A 14,342-nucleotide genomic window follows, 5' to 3' on the forward strand; every position below is an offset into this window, starting at 1 on the left:
GGCTGGTCCCAGAGCAGACTGACTGCTGGGAGGGGCTTCTCCCCCAACCCATGGTGAGCTGAGGGACATCCTCACATGGCGTGCAGGGCTGAGGTGTGCCTCCCTCACAGCCACCTCCCGGGGACTCCCCTGGTAAAGGAGGCGGGTGCTGCCTGGGATGGGGCAGGGCTTTGGGTCTGGCTGGAGATGCTTTGGGTCCCTTCTCCCAGCCAGCAGCTCCCTTCCAGCTCCCCCACCAGAGCGAGCTCCTCCTCTTGCCAAACCTACCGTGGGACCAGAACATTCCATAAAACTTGGGTGGGCGGTTGCCTGAGAAACCGTGGTGGGAGCTGGCTACAATGACAAGATTGTTCCACACACTGCTGTCTGTCTGTCTGTCTGTCTGTCTGGGCTCCCTCACCCTGCCCTGCCCTGCCCTGCCCAGGGGTGTGGATGCCCCATTCTGAGCCCTCATTGAGGACGGATGGACCGAGGGCTGGGTAGCAGAAGCACACAGCAAAGTCAGGCTCCTCCCCTAGGCGTGAAACCACCCACGGGACACAGGCTCTGTCTTGTCACCCTGTGTCCCCGCATTCCAGGAAATCGCACATTTGCTCCCATGCAACGGTGCAGAGGGCAGGTCCCGTCCCTGCTAGCACGGTCACGGGTAGCCCCCAGGACAGGCCCAGGAGGCCTGGGGCTGCCCTCTGTGTCTCCCAGTTGCAGCGTGGAATGGGTCTGTTTGCCCCAGAGGGAGTCCGCAGCTTTCAGAAACCTAGAGAAGCTCTATTTCACGTTCTGGGCCATTACCACCGGCTTCTGCAGGCATCTGCCAGGAACACATGGTGACCACACCCTGTCCAGGAAAACGCCTGCAGCCCTCACCACACCCTGACGAAGGAGTAGCTCTGCTTCGAGGCGTGGGGACCACTCCCTGGCCAGTTCCGGGGAACGAGGGTTTTCCTTGGAAAACCCCTCGGTCCTGCCAAGAGGCCTCCAGGACATCTGTCCCCGTGCCAGCCTGCGGAGGTGCAGGTGGAGCACCGGGCCTGTGGGAGACTCAGTGGGGGAGGCCCTCCACCCCAGCAGGCGTGTCCCCTGCCCTGCCACGGGGCAGTCGGGCCCACAACAGGCACACCCTGCGGCAGGCTCCCTTCCAGTCTCCCTCGTCCATCTCCCCTGCATCTCCAGGACCAGGGGCATGAGGGGGCACATCCTAGGTGCTCAGCCAATGTTTGTTCACTAAATGAAACTCCCAAGTTGAAGACAAAGCTGTGTCCTCTTCAACCCTATGAAGCCCTTGACAGGTTTACTAGGATGTCAAGGCTGGGAAAAGAGCCGGCTACTTCCCTATCCAATATCCTCTCTGTCTTTCCTCTACCATCCTGCCTTGCTGAGACGGCAGTGTGTGGTCATTCCTCAGCCTCCCTGCAGAGGAGGTGGCCACGTGAACCAGTTCTGACCAATGAGATGCAAGCAGAGGTGTGGCAGGTCTTCTGCGAAAGCACCTTCAGACAGGGGCTGCCACCCCTGGCCCATCTCTTCCCCCGCCCTTCCCTTTCTTCCAGCCTGGAGAGTGGAAGTAATGTTGGAGCTGCAGCAGCCATGTTGGGACCAAGAGGGGACCCACTCCTAGGACAGGCGAGCAGAAGGTCAGAGAAGCCAGTGACTCTGATGGCATCGTGAGGCCACCAGACCAGCCCTAGACGGCCACTTCCTTCCCGGCCCCTCACTGGCCCTTCTGTGACAATGCTGTTGCTTCTGCAGTGGGAGTGGCTGAACCTCAGGCTAGCCTCTGCTGGGTGAGGGATGGGGAGGCTCCGGCCAGAGGGGACACACCCCCTCAACACGAGGCCAGGTGCCCTCCCACCAAGTCACCGGAGAGCACAACAGCCCCCAGCTCCCACTGAGGGGCTCTCCTTCCCCAGGTAAGGGGGAGGAGCAGGCCCCGCCGCTGAGACCACCCTGCTCTGGACTTCTTTATGTCGGCCGGGGTCCCTCTTACTGTACAAGAGCATGAGGGGACACTGGATCTTTCCGCTGCTTCCACGACTCGATCAGGGGGCCCTTGGCCCCTCACTCAACCCAGAAAACAAAGACAGCCCCCTGCCTCTGTCTCTCCAAGTTCCTACAGAATGCCATGGATCTTGGAGCAGGCAGTCCAACTGGCACCGGCTTCTGCAGGCATATGCCAGTGACTACATGGTGACCACGGCCACCGCCTCTGGCTGGCGCCAGAGAAGAGGGCGCAGTCTTCCGGCTTTAGTTGCTGTGTCAGCAGGAGAGGAATGGTACCAGGACTGGCCAGTGGCAAGGACTGAATGAGACACTCCGGTGAGGCCCTCAGTGCACAGCTGCCAACCTGGGTCCCTGAGTACCAGGTCTCTGGGCTTGGTGGCCGCAGGAGGCGCTGCCTTCAAGCTGTCAGACTGGACAAGGGCAGGGTCATTTCTAACATAACCACAGCTGGCTCTGAGCACTTGCTGGGTGATGGAAACACAGCTAGTATGCAGCCAAGGCCGAATCCACTGGGGGTTGAAATCCCCTAAAAGCCACAAGATGTTTGCCCACGAGCCACGTCACAGACTTGCGGTCCCCTAAGGAGCACTATCGTGTCCTGTCTGCGTGTTATTTATTTAATAGTTTTCTTTTTAAAAACTTTTTAAAATTTGTTTTTACTTAATTTAATGCTGATGCCTGTATCAGGGCTCAAGTCATGTTTTGGTCACAAAATAAACAGTTTTTTTTTGAGACAGGGTCCCGCTGTATCGCCCAGGCCGGAATGCAGTGATGCAACCACAGCTCACTGCAGCCTCAACTTCTCAGGCTCCAGCAATCCTCCCACTACAGCCTCCCGAATAGCTGGGACCACCGGCGTACACCACCACGCCAGCTACTTTTTGTATTTTTGGTTTTGCCATGTGGCCCAGGCTGGTCTCAAACTCCTAAGCTCAAGCAATCCTCCTGCTTCAGCCTCCCAAAGTGCTGGGAATACAGGTGTGAGCCACTGCACTCAGCCAATTTAATGGCTTTCTTAAAAAGTCTTCAGTTTCTTCTTAAATGATACCTTTGAATCCCAGGCTTGAATTACTAGATACTTAAAAAATCATGTCTCTCAAAATGAAAGCTGTATATCAGGGACCACTGAAATCATCTCATGTACCCGCTGGCATGTGAAACCCCCACTAGGGGTCACTTTGGAACCCCGGTCCCTTCCCATTTCAGGGGTAGTGGTGAGTCTTCCCCACCTACCCACTGCCCTGAGGAGATGGGGCCGGCACACCCTGGGACCAATGGTACTGCCATGTGAAAGGCTGAATCAGGTCTTGGAGGACACCAGTCACTTCCTTTTTTTTTTTTTTTTTTTGAGACAGAGTCTTGCTGTGTCGCCTGGGCTGGAGTGCAGTGGCATGATCTCTACTCACTGCAACTTCTGCCTCCAAGGTTCAAGCGATTCTCCTGCCTCAGCCTTCTGAGTAGCTGGGACTACAGGCATGAACCACGACACCAGCTAATTTTTGTATTTTTAGCAGAGACGGAGTTTCACCATATTGGCCAGGTTAGTCTCGAACTCCTGACCTCAAGTGATCCGCCCGCCTCGGCCTCCCAAAGTGTTGGGATTACAGGTGTGAACCACCACACCCGGCTGATGCCAATCACTTCCTTGCGGTTTCCCCTGACTTCCTCTGGCCTTAACCTTCTGGAACTTACCATGAAGATGATGGAGACCAAGTTGGTGAGGTAGGCTGGGAACCGATCTCTCCAGGTCAGCTTCACTTTGTCAGTCTACAACACAAAACGATGTCCGTCACTGGCTGGAACCATCACGATGAGACATGTCTGTGTGTCAGCGTGGGGGTGTGTGTGTGTGTGTGTGTGCGCGTGGGCCCAGGGACAACTTGAACAACAGAAATACTCAGAAAAGCCTTCAAAAATGCCCACAGGTGATGAGCCAGTGCAAACACATAGGGTTCCAAGAAGCATTTGGGGGTTTATCACCTATGTCACAGGAAAACGGGACTAAGAGCCGTTTAACACTGTGATTCCTCTGTGTACGGGGCATTGTAATGCCAGCTGCCTTTCTAAGGACTGTTGGACCCACGTCTGGGAGAAACTTGGACCTGGAGTCCATGTCTTCAGCTAACAGTCTCACTTCTAAGTCTAGAAGATGGAAGATGTTTTCCCAGTGCCACCCAGACCATAATAGTTATTTTTCCTTTGTGGAGCAAGTTGAAACAAGCAGCTAGCACTACAAGTTCAGACGTCGTCTGTGGTGACACATGGCCCGAAGGCTCTCAGCACCCAAGGTTGGCTTGGTCTGGAGAAACCCTAGGTAGAAGCTCATCACTAACCCGGGATGCTTCCAATGGGGGTGGATTTCTTCCATGGGAAAATGCATGTATTTGGTCACAGAATGCAGACAGGGGCACGACACCGGAGGCCACTCATTCCAGGGGTGGGTGGCATGCGTGTTAACGAGAAGACCAAGAATCGCTTGCAGGCAATTGTGACAAGCACGTTTCACGAGCTCCAAATCAAGCCAGAGCCCCCCGCCCCCGCCACCACAGACCCACCACAGCCATGCAGTGCCATCGCAACACGCCGGGCTCACTGGGTGCCGAAGGAAGACAGAGAAACATGGATGTGAATGTTAAAAAAAAAAACAAAAAAACATAACAGTTTGTTGAAGAAAAACACAATCGACTTTGATTGCCTGCAAACAGTCAAGACGCGCGTTGCCCGCAAAATAGAAAAGTACCAATTTCACCCCCGCCATGGCTGTCTTAACCCTCTGCTTCCATTTGTTTGTTGACTCCTCTGGGATATGCTGGCGCTTCTGAGGGCGGGTGGGGGGAAAGAGAGCACCGTGTGGTGAAGCGGGAGGCGGGTTGCAGACCGCGGGGCCCAGGGAACCGTCCCCATCTTGGCAGCAGGCTGGCCCCTCCTGGTGCCGGCCGTAAGCTCACTGCCAAGGCTGACTTGGGTTCTGGGCATTTTAAACAGATAAGAGATGGCAGAGACCCAGGTTTGGAAAGAACATCTGTAACCAAGGTGGTGGAGACAGGAGAGACTCCAGCACGCACCCTCCACTGGACCGTGTCACGCCCCACCTCGCAGACGGCAGCTGGATTCCAGCGGGAGGTAGCGGCCAACACCAGCATCTTAGGACAGCGGGAAGGAAGCCACACCCAGAAGCCCAAGCTCATGTGCCAATTAGGTGGTGGGCCTCTTTTCACAAATGAATTCATAAATGAATTCAGTGCCGTAGCTGGAGGGGAATCAAAACCAGAGGGCAGCCGCTGGGAGCCAAATGGAACGGAGGAGGAAATAAAGGGTACGGCCCATCAGAAGCAGACAGGGCCTGGGGGTACCTCTGAGCTCTGCAAAAATAAACCCCCATGCCTCCGTTGCTTTCTTGTGATCAGAGAGCGTGGGCTGAAAGCAAGCCACGGGCCACAGAGGCAGACGGACCCTGGGTCCAAGTGGTGGCTTCCTTTCGGCCCCCGTTGCCCAGATTCGCTGTTATGGCTTGGTTAGGTCCCTTGCCTTAAATGGACATAGTGTGTGCCACAAAGCCCTTTTCTCCCCCTCAGGAAGGAGTGGAATACCCACCCATGCTCACTCTAAGAGGTGCGACCACACAGCTACAGCGTGGGCTGTCTTGGGAGCCACACACTGACATTTCCACCCAGGCTTGGGGTCCAGGACGCTGCCCTGAAAACACGCCGGATGCCTGCAGGGCCCTGGAGATGGTGGCATCCAGGTCTTTTGCTTTCCCAGGAGGGAATGAGGGGCAGAGGGCCTGAAGGGCCAGTTTAGAGGGCAGCTGGCCCCCGGCGTGCATGTCCGATGTGTTCAGTCAGACAGACAGTCTATTTTAGGGCGATAACTCCTGCTTTTATGGTTGTATTCTGCACACCTTTGAGTCCCGCTTAGATCCTCAGGGGTGTTTAAAAAGACGTACTTCCTGGCTATAGGAGGACCGAGCTGTACCCCAGATTCTCATTGTGTTTGAAGAGCTGGGCCTTGGGAAGAGGCTTTCTAGAGCACCCACTTTACCCTCCAGATGGGATTTTGGCAACTGCAACCCCTGACCACTTTGAACCTGTGGAGCACTATCCCCTGACACATTGACAAGGAAAGACAAACCCAGGGGTTTGTCCTGATCGGTCCCCAAGGCTGATGTAGATATGACACAAGGTCGAGACCTGTGAGAGCTCCCTTGACTGCCCTCATCCCTCAGTGTGGGCATCTCCAGCCTCCGTTAGAGGCTGACAAGGCCAGGAACTCCATGCCTGCTTGTCCCATATCATGTGAAAAACACCATTAAAAAAACTTTGCTGGGCACCGTGGCTCACGTCTGTAATCCCAGCACTTTGGGAGGCCAAGGCAGGCAGATCTCTTGGGGTCAAGAGTTCAAGACCAGCCTGGGCAACACAGTGAAACCCTGTCTCTACTAAAACACAAAAAATTAGCTGGGCACGGTGGTGCATGCCTGTAGTCCCAGCTACCCGGGAGGTTGAGGCATGAGAATTACTTGAACCCGGGAGGCTGGAGGAGCAGTGAGCCGAGATCACGCCACTGCACTCCAGCCTGAGCGACAGAGAGAGACTCTGTCTTAACAAACAAACAAATGAACAAACAAACAAACAAACAAACAAACAAACAAAGCTGGCAAGCACCTCTGGAGGTCTTCGAGAATCCTGGCTGCACATACGACTCAATTTGAATGAGACGTTTGGGGAAAAAGAAGAGCAATTATTATAAAAAGATGATGACCTCAAAAACATTGCAAAACATGTCTCACCCTCATTCTCACAGTCTGAGTGAAACAAGGAACTGGCCATTTGCTCAGGGGTGCTGGTTTGGCAAAGGCTTCTGTTTCGTTGTTTGACATAGAACAGGAGGGGTGTACTGTGAAAAAACTTTGAAGCCTCAAAGCCACATGGTTCTTGTGGTTGAAATGCTTGCTGAAATTTGAGATCACCCTCAGGATACATCAAGACAGAGATCTAGAGGAGGTTTGATAAACTATAGCCCTTTGGCCAAATCTGGCCCCCTGTCTGTTTTTGCAAATAAAGTTTTATTGGAACACAGTGTGTGGAACACAGGCCCATGTGTTTACCTACTGTCTATGGCTCCTTTTGCTGCTACCATGGCAGAATTGAGCAGCTGCAACACGGGGTTACACTGCCTATAATCTTTGTTATCTGGGCTGATCCTAGGTCTACATTGTTGATGAACACAGTGTTTTATTGCTGGGAAAGTTAACCCGCAGTGGCCACCATACCTCTTTGTTTTTGGACTCTTTCTTCAGAGACTTCTCCAAGACTCTGGCTTCGTATTCAGCCCTGGGATGATCCTATGAATGAAACCAAGTCAAGACGGAGGCCTTGTTAATCGTGAGTTTGAGCTTCTCAGCGTCAGCATACTTGGCAAATCAGTCCATGGATTCGCCTCGGGCACCCTTTGGGTCCAGTTCATAGTTGGCTGCTGAGAATATTTCCAATGTAATCCCCTTGTCTGTGGTCTGGATAGTGACCCAGGATTATCCCGCTTGTGGGGAACCCCAGCCCATTGAGAAGGCCACCAAATCTGGCCTCTGTGTCCTCCTAGAGGTGGAGAAACCTGTACCAGGCTGCAGTGAACACCCAGCCATGAACTGGCCCTTAGAACATTCTACAGAGGAGCTGTGGGGGTCAGAAGAGATGCAGTAAGTGTCGGCAAGCGCGGGCAGCCCAGAGGTGCTAGGCCTTGGGGAGCTCAGAGCAGGTCAGTGAAGGGTGCTGGAAGGGAAGAATGGGTTAGGAGACCGGAGGTGGAGAGAAAGCAGAGACCCCGCCTGCGTGGAGAAACTGCGGGAACTGCATGGTAGAAACAGATTAGGTGCAAGAGAAGGTCCCTCTCCCAGGGAGACAGGCTGTGGGAAGATAGAGGAGCGACAAAAAATTCCAAACCTTGACAGCCTCCTTCAGGGAACCAGAAAAGTAAAAACAAAAACACAAAGATGTCATTATTTAGGTTGTTATTTTAGAAATAGGACCTGTCCGCTAAAGACAACTTTCTTTTTTTTTTTTGAGATGGAGTCATGCTCTATTGCCCAGGCTGGAGTGCAATGGCGCGATCTTGGCTCACTGCAAGCTCTGCCTCCTGCGTTCAAGTGATTCTCCTGCCTCAGCCTCCCGAAGAGCTGGGACGACAGGCGCCCACCACCACACCCAGCTAATTTTTTGTATTTTTAGTAGAGACGGGGTTTCACCATGTTAGCCAGGATGGTCTCGATCTCCTGACCTCGTGATCTGCCCTCTTCGGCCTCCCAAAGTGCTGGGGTTACAGGTGTCAGCCACCGTGCCTGGCCCTAAAGACAACTGTCTTAAGAACTAGGATGAAGGTAAAGGATGCAGGTGAGCTGGGATGGGTGGGTGACCCTGGGTTCCATTAAGGTTCACTGCTGCTTGAGGGTGACTGTGGGCTGTGGCCTTTGTAGCTGTGGCCTTTCCCATGGTTTTGGAAATTCCTCAAATTTCCAAATTTCAGTGCTGGACTGAAATGTCTCAGACTCAGCTAAGGCACACATGGGCCACATGATGGGACACCAGTGTCCTTCTGCTTCAGTACCGAAGTCCAGGGTTCAGGCCATATGGAGGGGAGGCCCTGTTCGCCTGTGGTTATTACTCCCAAAGGAGGCCCTGACCAGCTGCTGGGGGGTGCGAGTGGCTCACTGTGGGAAATTCATTCAGGCCCCTTGGCACTGTGTGTGCCCAGTGACTTCAGTCGTCACCCCCAAAATCAAGATCCCAAACCATCGGGGTCAGGAGATCAGGGAATGGGACCCCAAGGGGTTGAGCAAAGGGGACTGGACCTCACCGCCAACTTTCCCCAGCCACAGGGACATCACAGAAAGGACATTTGAAATCGACTTCTGAACAAGACAGTGACCGCTTTTTTAATCCTATTTGAATCTTTCTAATTGAAATGGCAAGAAAGAGAACACCCAGAGAGCCCCCGCCATGGACAGGGCTCTGGGCTGTGTCCCTGCTCTGCCCTGCAGAGCTGTGTGCCGTGGACAGGTTGCATGATCTCCGCCTGGTCATTTGTGGACAGGATGATGAGACCGGCTGAGGAAGAGGGTGGAGGCTGTTATCTGGGCAGGTAAAGGTGTGGCCCAGTGGCTACAAGCCGGGCAGCTGTTTACGGGACACTGTGTGCTGCGCTGGGTTCTAAGTGCTTTATATCTATTGACCCATTGAGACCCTACAAATGCCATCAAGTGAGGACACTGAGGTACAGAGATGTTAAGCAATCTGCCCGGGGTCACACAGCAAGGCTGCTGCCGAATCTGGATGGAACTCTGGCAGCCTGGCCGCAGAGGCCCGTCTTGTACCCTCTGAGCTGCCGTGCCTCTCCCAGAAAACTCTAGTCCCCTTGTCTGTTGACAATATTTTCAGCCCGAAGCTGGCACACTTGACTGAAGAGTGGCCCATGGGTTCTGTGTGAGAGGGAGCAGATTGTGTGAGAAAATACAACAGAAAAGTTAAGAAAAAGTTTTTAAAGAAAAAAATCCTTTAAAAGAAAAATATCTTTTAAAAGAAATGTCCACATTACAATAAAAATTCATGAAAAGTTTCTTTTTTTAAAAGGAGCATGTGTAGCCTGGGCAACATAGCAAGACCCTGACTCTTACAAAAAATTAAACAATTTGCCAGGCGTGGTTGTGTGTCCCTGTGGCCCCAGCTACTTGGGAGGCTGAAATGGGAGGAGGGCTTGAGCCCGGGAGGTCAAGGCTGCAGTGAGCTATGATCATGCCACTGCACTGCAGCTTAGGTGACAGAGGGGGACCCTGTCTCCCAAAAAGTGGGGAGCATGTTTTATAACATTAAATAGTGGTCAGCGTGGTTGCACCTTACAGCGTGTGCATGAGGTCGCCTCTGTTGTGCACCAAGGCTAATTGTGGGGACTGTTACTCCTTTTCATTCCCACTTACCCTGAAGGGAATTCCTGCTGGACTTGGGATCCCTGTGAGTACAGTTCACCTGGCATCCCAGGGGCCATGTAATACTGAATGTCCCTCTCTCTGGAGCATGACGATGCCAGACACTGATTTCCCTCTACGTTAGTAAAGGATCCGTTCCCTCTTGTCAGCCACGCCCGGCTGCAGGCACAGAGCTGGCTCCAGGGAATGCGGGCTTGGCACCCAGGGAGGCAGATGCTCACGGCCACCTTGGGAGACCCATGGACAGTGTCCATTCCCTCTCCACCTCCACGGGTGGTGCCGACAGCCCGGGCAGCCCCCAGACGCGATGAGGTCAGTGTGGTGAGCCCTGGCATGCGCCTGAGACCACGCTGGTGGCTGGCGTGTCCACGTGAGCATGGGGATGAAAACACTTCAGCAGACAGGGAATGGTCACTCTGGCCACGGAGGGCGTTCGGAACGCCAGGGTGATGAGCGGCGAGGCAGGCGGGGGGCCGGGGGCGGGGGGCGGCCTTGCCTCAGCTTGGACCAGGAGCGCTTTCTGACCTTGGGCCTCCGTGTAAGTCCCAAGGAGGTCCTGGGGCAGGGGGAACGTAGGGGAAGGGTGTGACGTGCAAGGTGCCAAACCCACTGACCTCCTCCTCCTCGAAGCCCGTGAGGTCCCAGCGGTAGTTGAGCCGCATCTGTTTCCGCTTCCAATGCTCCATGAAGGTGGCAGCTGCAGGCAGGGGCAAAACCAGAATCTCCGATGACATAAAGGCATTTTTTTTTTTTTTTTTTGAGACAGAGTTTTGCTCTTGTTGCCCAGGCTGGAGTGCAATGGCGCAATCTCGGCCCACTGCAATCTCACCTCCCGGGTTTAAGCAATTCTCCTGCCTAAGTCCCCTGAGTAGTTGAGATTATAGGCATGAGCCACCACACCCAGCTAATTTTTGTATTTTTAGTAGAGACAGGGTTTCACCATGTTGGCCAGGCTGGTCTCAAACTCCTGACCTCAGGTGATCCACCTGCCTTGGCCTCCCAAAGTGCTGGGATTACAGGCGTGAGCCACCGCGCCCAGCCAAGGCATTCTTTTCTTTTTTATCGGTGTTTGGTGAGTGAGGGTGATGTACTGGGCTAAGAACTTTTTTTTTTTTTTTTTTTTTTTTTTGAGACGGAGTCTTGCTCTGTCGCCCGGGCTGGAGTGCAGTGGCCGGATCTCAGCTCACTGCAAGCTCCGCCTCCCGGGTTTACACCATTCTCCTGCCTCAGCCTCCCAAGTAGCGGGGACTACAGGCGCCCGCCACCTCGCCCGGCTAGTTTTTTGTGTTTTTAGTAGAGACGGGGTTTCACTGTGTTAGCCAGGATGGTCTCGATCTCCTGACCTCGTGATCCGCCCGTCTCGGCCTCCCAAAGTGCTGGGATTACAGGCTTGAGCCACCGCGCCCGGCCTGGGCTAAGAACTTTATCTGAATTCATGTGTTCAGCCCTCCCACCAATCCTGTGGGGCAGGAACCTTCATTCTCCCTTTTTACAGATGAGGAAACTGAGGCACGGGACACTCAAGTTGCAACCGAAGTTACCCAGCTAGTCAGTGAGGGATGGGCAGCCTGGTCCCAGAGCCCGTGCCTCAACCATCCTGCCCCATTGCTCTTGGGGAACCCGCTTTGGAGGTCAGGAGGAACGAGTGGTGAGCCCAGGCCACTCACTCACTCTGGCTTCAAACCACCCCAGGAGTCTGCCTGCTGAACTGCACTGGCAGCTGCTGCATTTGGCTTCATATTCCCAACAGACAAAGCATGGTTCAAATGCCGCCTCCTCCAGGAAGCCACTGATCATCCCCCTCAGTGTGAGGAAAAACCCAGATCCTCTCGGGACCTTCCTCAGCCTTCGTCTGTCTTGCCCACAGTGTCCGTGCTGCCTTCCATCAGGATCCCCGTCCCATGACTTGTGTGTGGGGCAGGGATGGGGCCTCGTTCCCCTGGGTCCCCAGTTCCCAGAGGTGCCTGGGACAGACAGGTGCTCGAGTAGGCACTGAATGACTGACTTTTGCGAGCACACAGCTTACAAAAGGAGATGCCCCTGGCCGAAGTGTTTATCCTGATCGCTTCTCCCTGCAAAAGAAAATCTGCAGAGGCTGAGGGGCAGAGTAACAGGAAGGCCACAGAGTTCCTCAGAGCTCACGATTCTCGAGCTGTTCCACGCCAGGCACTGTTGGGAGCTGGTCGATCTACAGACCTCTCCAGGACAGGGTCCTTGCATTTGTCTGAAGATGCTTAGTACAAATTTTCGGGCGATAATACCGGAGGTCAATACCAGCCACTGAGCTCTGTGACCTTTGGCAAGTTATTTAGCCTCTCTGTGTCTCTGTTTCCTCATCTGTAAAATGGTGCCCTCTAATAATCAGACTTGGAGTATCAGTGAGGAAATATCAGTGTTATTGAAGCCTCACAGTGATCATAGGAGGTAGGCACTATTTCCATCCTCTCCATTTTACAGAGGGGGAAACTGAGGCTCAGAGGGATCAAATGGCTTATCCGAGAAGCAGCAGCACTGATGTGCAAGTAAAATGGGCTGTGTGACGGTGAACGTGCAGAGTGAATTCACAAACGTGGCCCTTAACTGAAGGCGACGTGTGGCAGGAAAGAACGGAAGTCGTGGGTGTGAACCTGTTTCAGAGGACGTGAGTCTCTGCATAACATGCCCCATTCCCATTAAGGCGAGGTGTGAATGTGGCTTCCGAGCATGCACCGGTTGGTCTAGGATGGCAACTGTATCAACCGGCCCAGCCTGGAAATAGGACCCCCCTACCCAGGTCTTTCACAGCGGGGTAATGTAATCCTGGGACTTGCTCGCACAGGCGATGGAAAAGCTGAGAAGCCACATGGGGGATGGTGGGACCACCCAGAGATGACCCACAGCAGGAGCTGGCATCCGTTTCAGGATGGCAGGACAGTAGGAGGTGCTCAGTGCCCATACTGAAGCCAGAAATTGGAGCTGCCCAGAAGAAGCTGGGATCACGGAGGAAGCGCTTCCCCGGAGGAAGTCAGAGCCCGGAGAAGATGCAGTCATTGCTGGGGATGTCCCAGGAAGCGGAGGGAGATGGGGAACAGTATCTCGGCTGCTCCCTTCCTCCCGCCGCCTTCTGATTTCCCAAAAGGACTTCCCACTGGCTGAACCTACTAGGAAGAGGGAGAGCTAGGGACCCTGGGGAACGTGACTTCCCAAGATGCAGAGCTGAGCAGGCGAGGGAACGGCTATAGCTGAAACACCTGCCGGAAACCCAGCCACTCAGCAGACATGCACTGAGTGCCATGGCTGCGGCAGGTGAGGGGGGCCACGGGGGCCCAGGAGGAGGCCCCCAACCCCCGGGGGCCCCTGACCCTCAGGTGGCAGACGGCAGGAGTGGCCTGTCTGCGGTGGGCACCCTCCCCAGGAGGCAATGCAGGGAGGTCTCTGCCTCTTTGAAGATGACCTTTGGCCCCTGCAGCTGCTCTGAAGTGGTGGAGGAGGACAGCCGTTTCCTGGTCTCTGCCTGGTCTGCAAGGCCCCCAACCGCTCCTCCACTGGGCTGTGAAAGCTGCCTCTTTCTGTCCTCCTCTGCCCACCCAGGGTAACAACGCCCTTTTACGGCGCTTTTTTGGGGCTGAGCACTGCCCAGGAGGGCTGGCTCCACGCACACCTGCAGAGCTGGCCTGTTTACCTGCCACGATGGTTAGTACTGAGTGTCCACTTGACTGGATGGAAGGATGCAAAGTGTTGTTTCTGGGTGTGTCTGTGAGGGTGTTGCTAGAGGAGATTAACGTTTGAGTCAGTGTGTGGGGGAGAGGCAGACCCACCCTTAATCTGGGTGGGCACCATCGCCTCTGCTGCCAGCACGGCTAGAAAAAGCAGGCAGGAGAACGTGGAAGCGCAGACTCGCTCAGTCTTCCGGCCTTCATCTTTCTCCTGTGCTGGATGCTTCCTGCCCTGGAACATCAGACTCCGAGTTCTTCAGCTTTTGGACTCTTGGACTTACAACAGCGGTTTGTCAGGGTCTCTCAGGCCTTTGGCCACAGACTGAAGGCTGCACTGCCGGCTTTCCTACTTTCGAGGGTTTGGGACTCAGACTGATCCACTGCAGGCTTCCCTTCTCCTCTGCTTGCAGATGGCCTATTGTGGGGCTTGACCTTGTGATCGTGTGAGTCGTCCATTCTCCTGAATCAACTCCCTTTCATGCGTACAATATCCTGTTAGTTCTGTCCTTCCAGAGAACCCTGACTCACGCACCTTCCCTGTCCCGGCCTCCCCAGCTCCTCCTCTTTCCCAGACTTGGCCTCCGTTATGACACTCACCCCACTGCCGCCCCGGCTCGCCCTCTCTGCACTTGCCAGCTTGCAGCGTTATCAACAGTCACCAGTTAATGAGGACG

The 14,342-nt window shown here is 54.4% G+C and overlaps 1 protein-coding gene across 1 annotated transcript in view; it reads right to left on the reverse strand.

Moving 5' to 3' along the window:
- ANO1 (anoctamin 1) overlaps nucleotides 1-14,342 on the reverse strand; it is a 198,083-nt gene that overhangs the window by 26,678 nt on the left and 157,063 nt on the right. Inside the window, exons 14-18 of the mRNA XM_008017193.3 lie at nucleotides 10,588-10,670; nucleotides 7,938-7,949; nucleotides 7,271-7,342; nucleotides 4,739-4,816; nucleotides 3,691-3,765 (exon numbers count right to left, since the gene is read on the reverse strand). Of these exons, the coding sequence (XP_008015384.3) occupies nucleotides 3,691-3,765; nucleotides 4,739-4,816; nucleotides 7,271-7,342; nucleotides 7,938-7,949; nucleotides 10,588-10,670 (320 nt within the window). The remainder of the gene's footprint in view (nucleotides 1-3,690; nucleotides 3,766-4,738; nucleotides 4,817-7,270; nucleotides 7,343-7,937; nucleotides 7,950-10,587; nucleotides 10,671-14,342) is intronic.

The sequence above is a fragment of the Chlorocebus sabaeus genome, chromosome 1 (genome assembly GCF_047675955.1).
Source record: "Chlorocebus sabaeus isolate Y175 chromosome 1, mChlSab1.0.hap1, whole genome shotgun sequence".
Classification (NCBI taxonomy): Eukaryota; Metazoa; Chordata; class Mammalia; order Primates; family Cercopithecidae; genus Chlorocebus; species Chlorocebus sabaeus.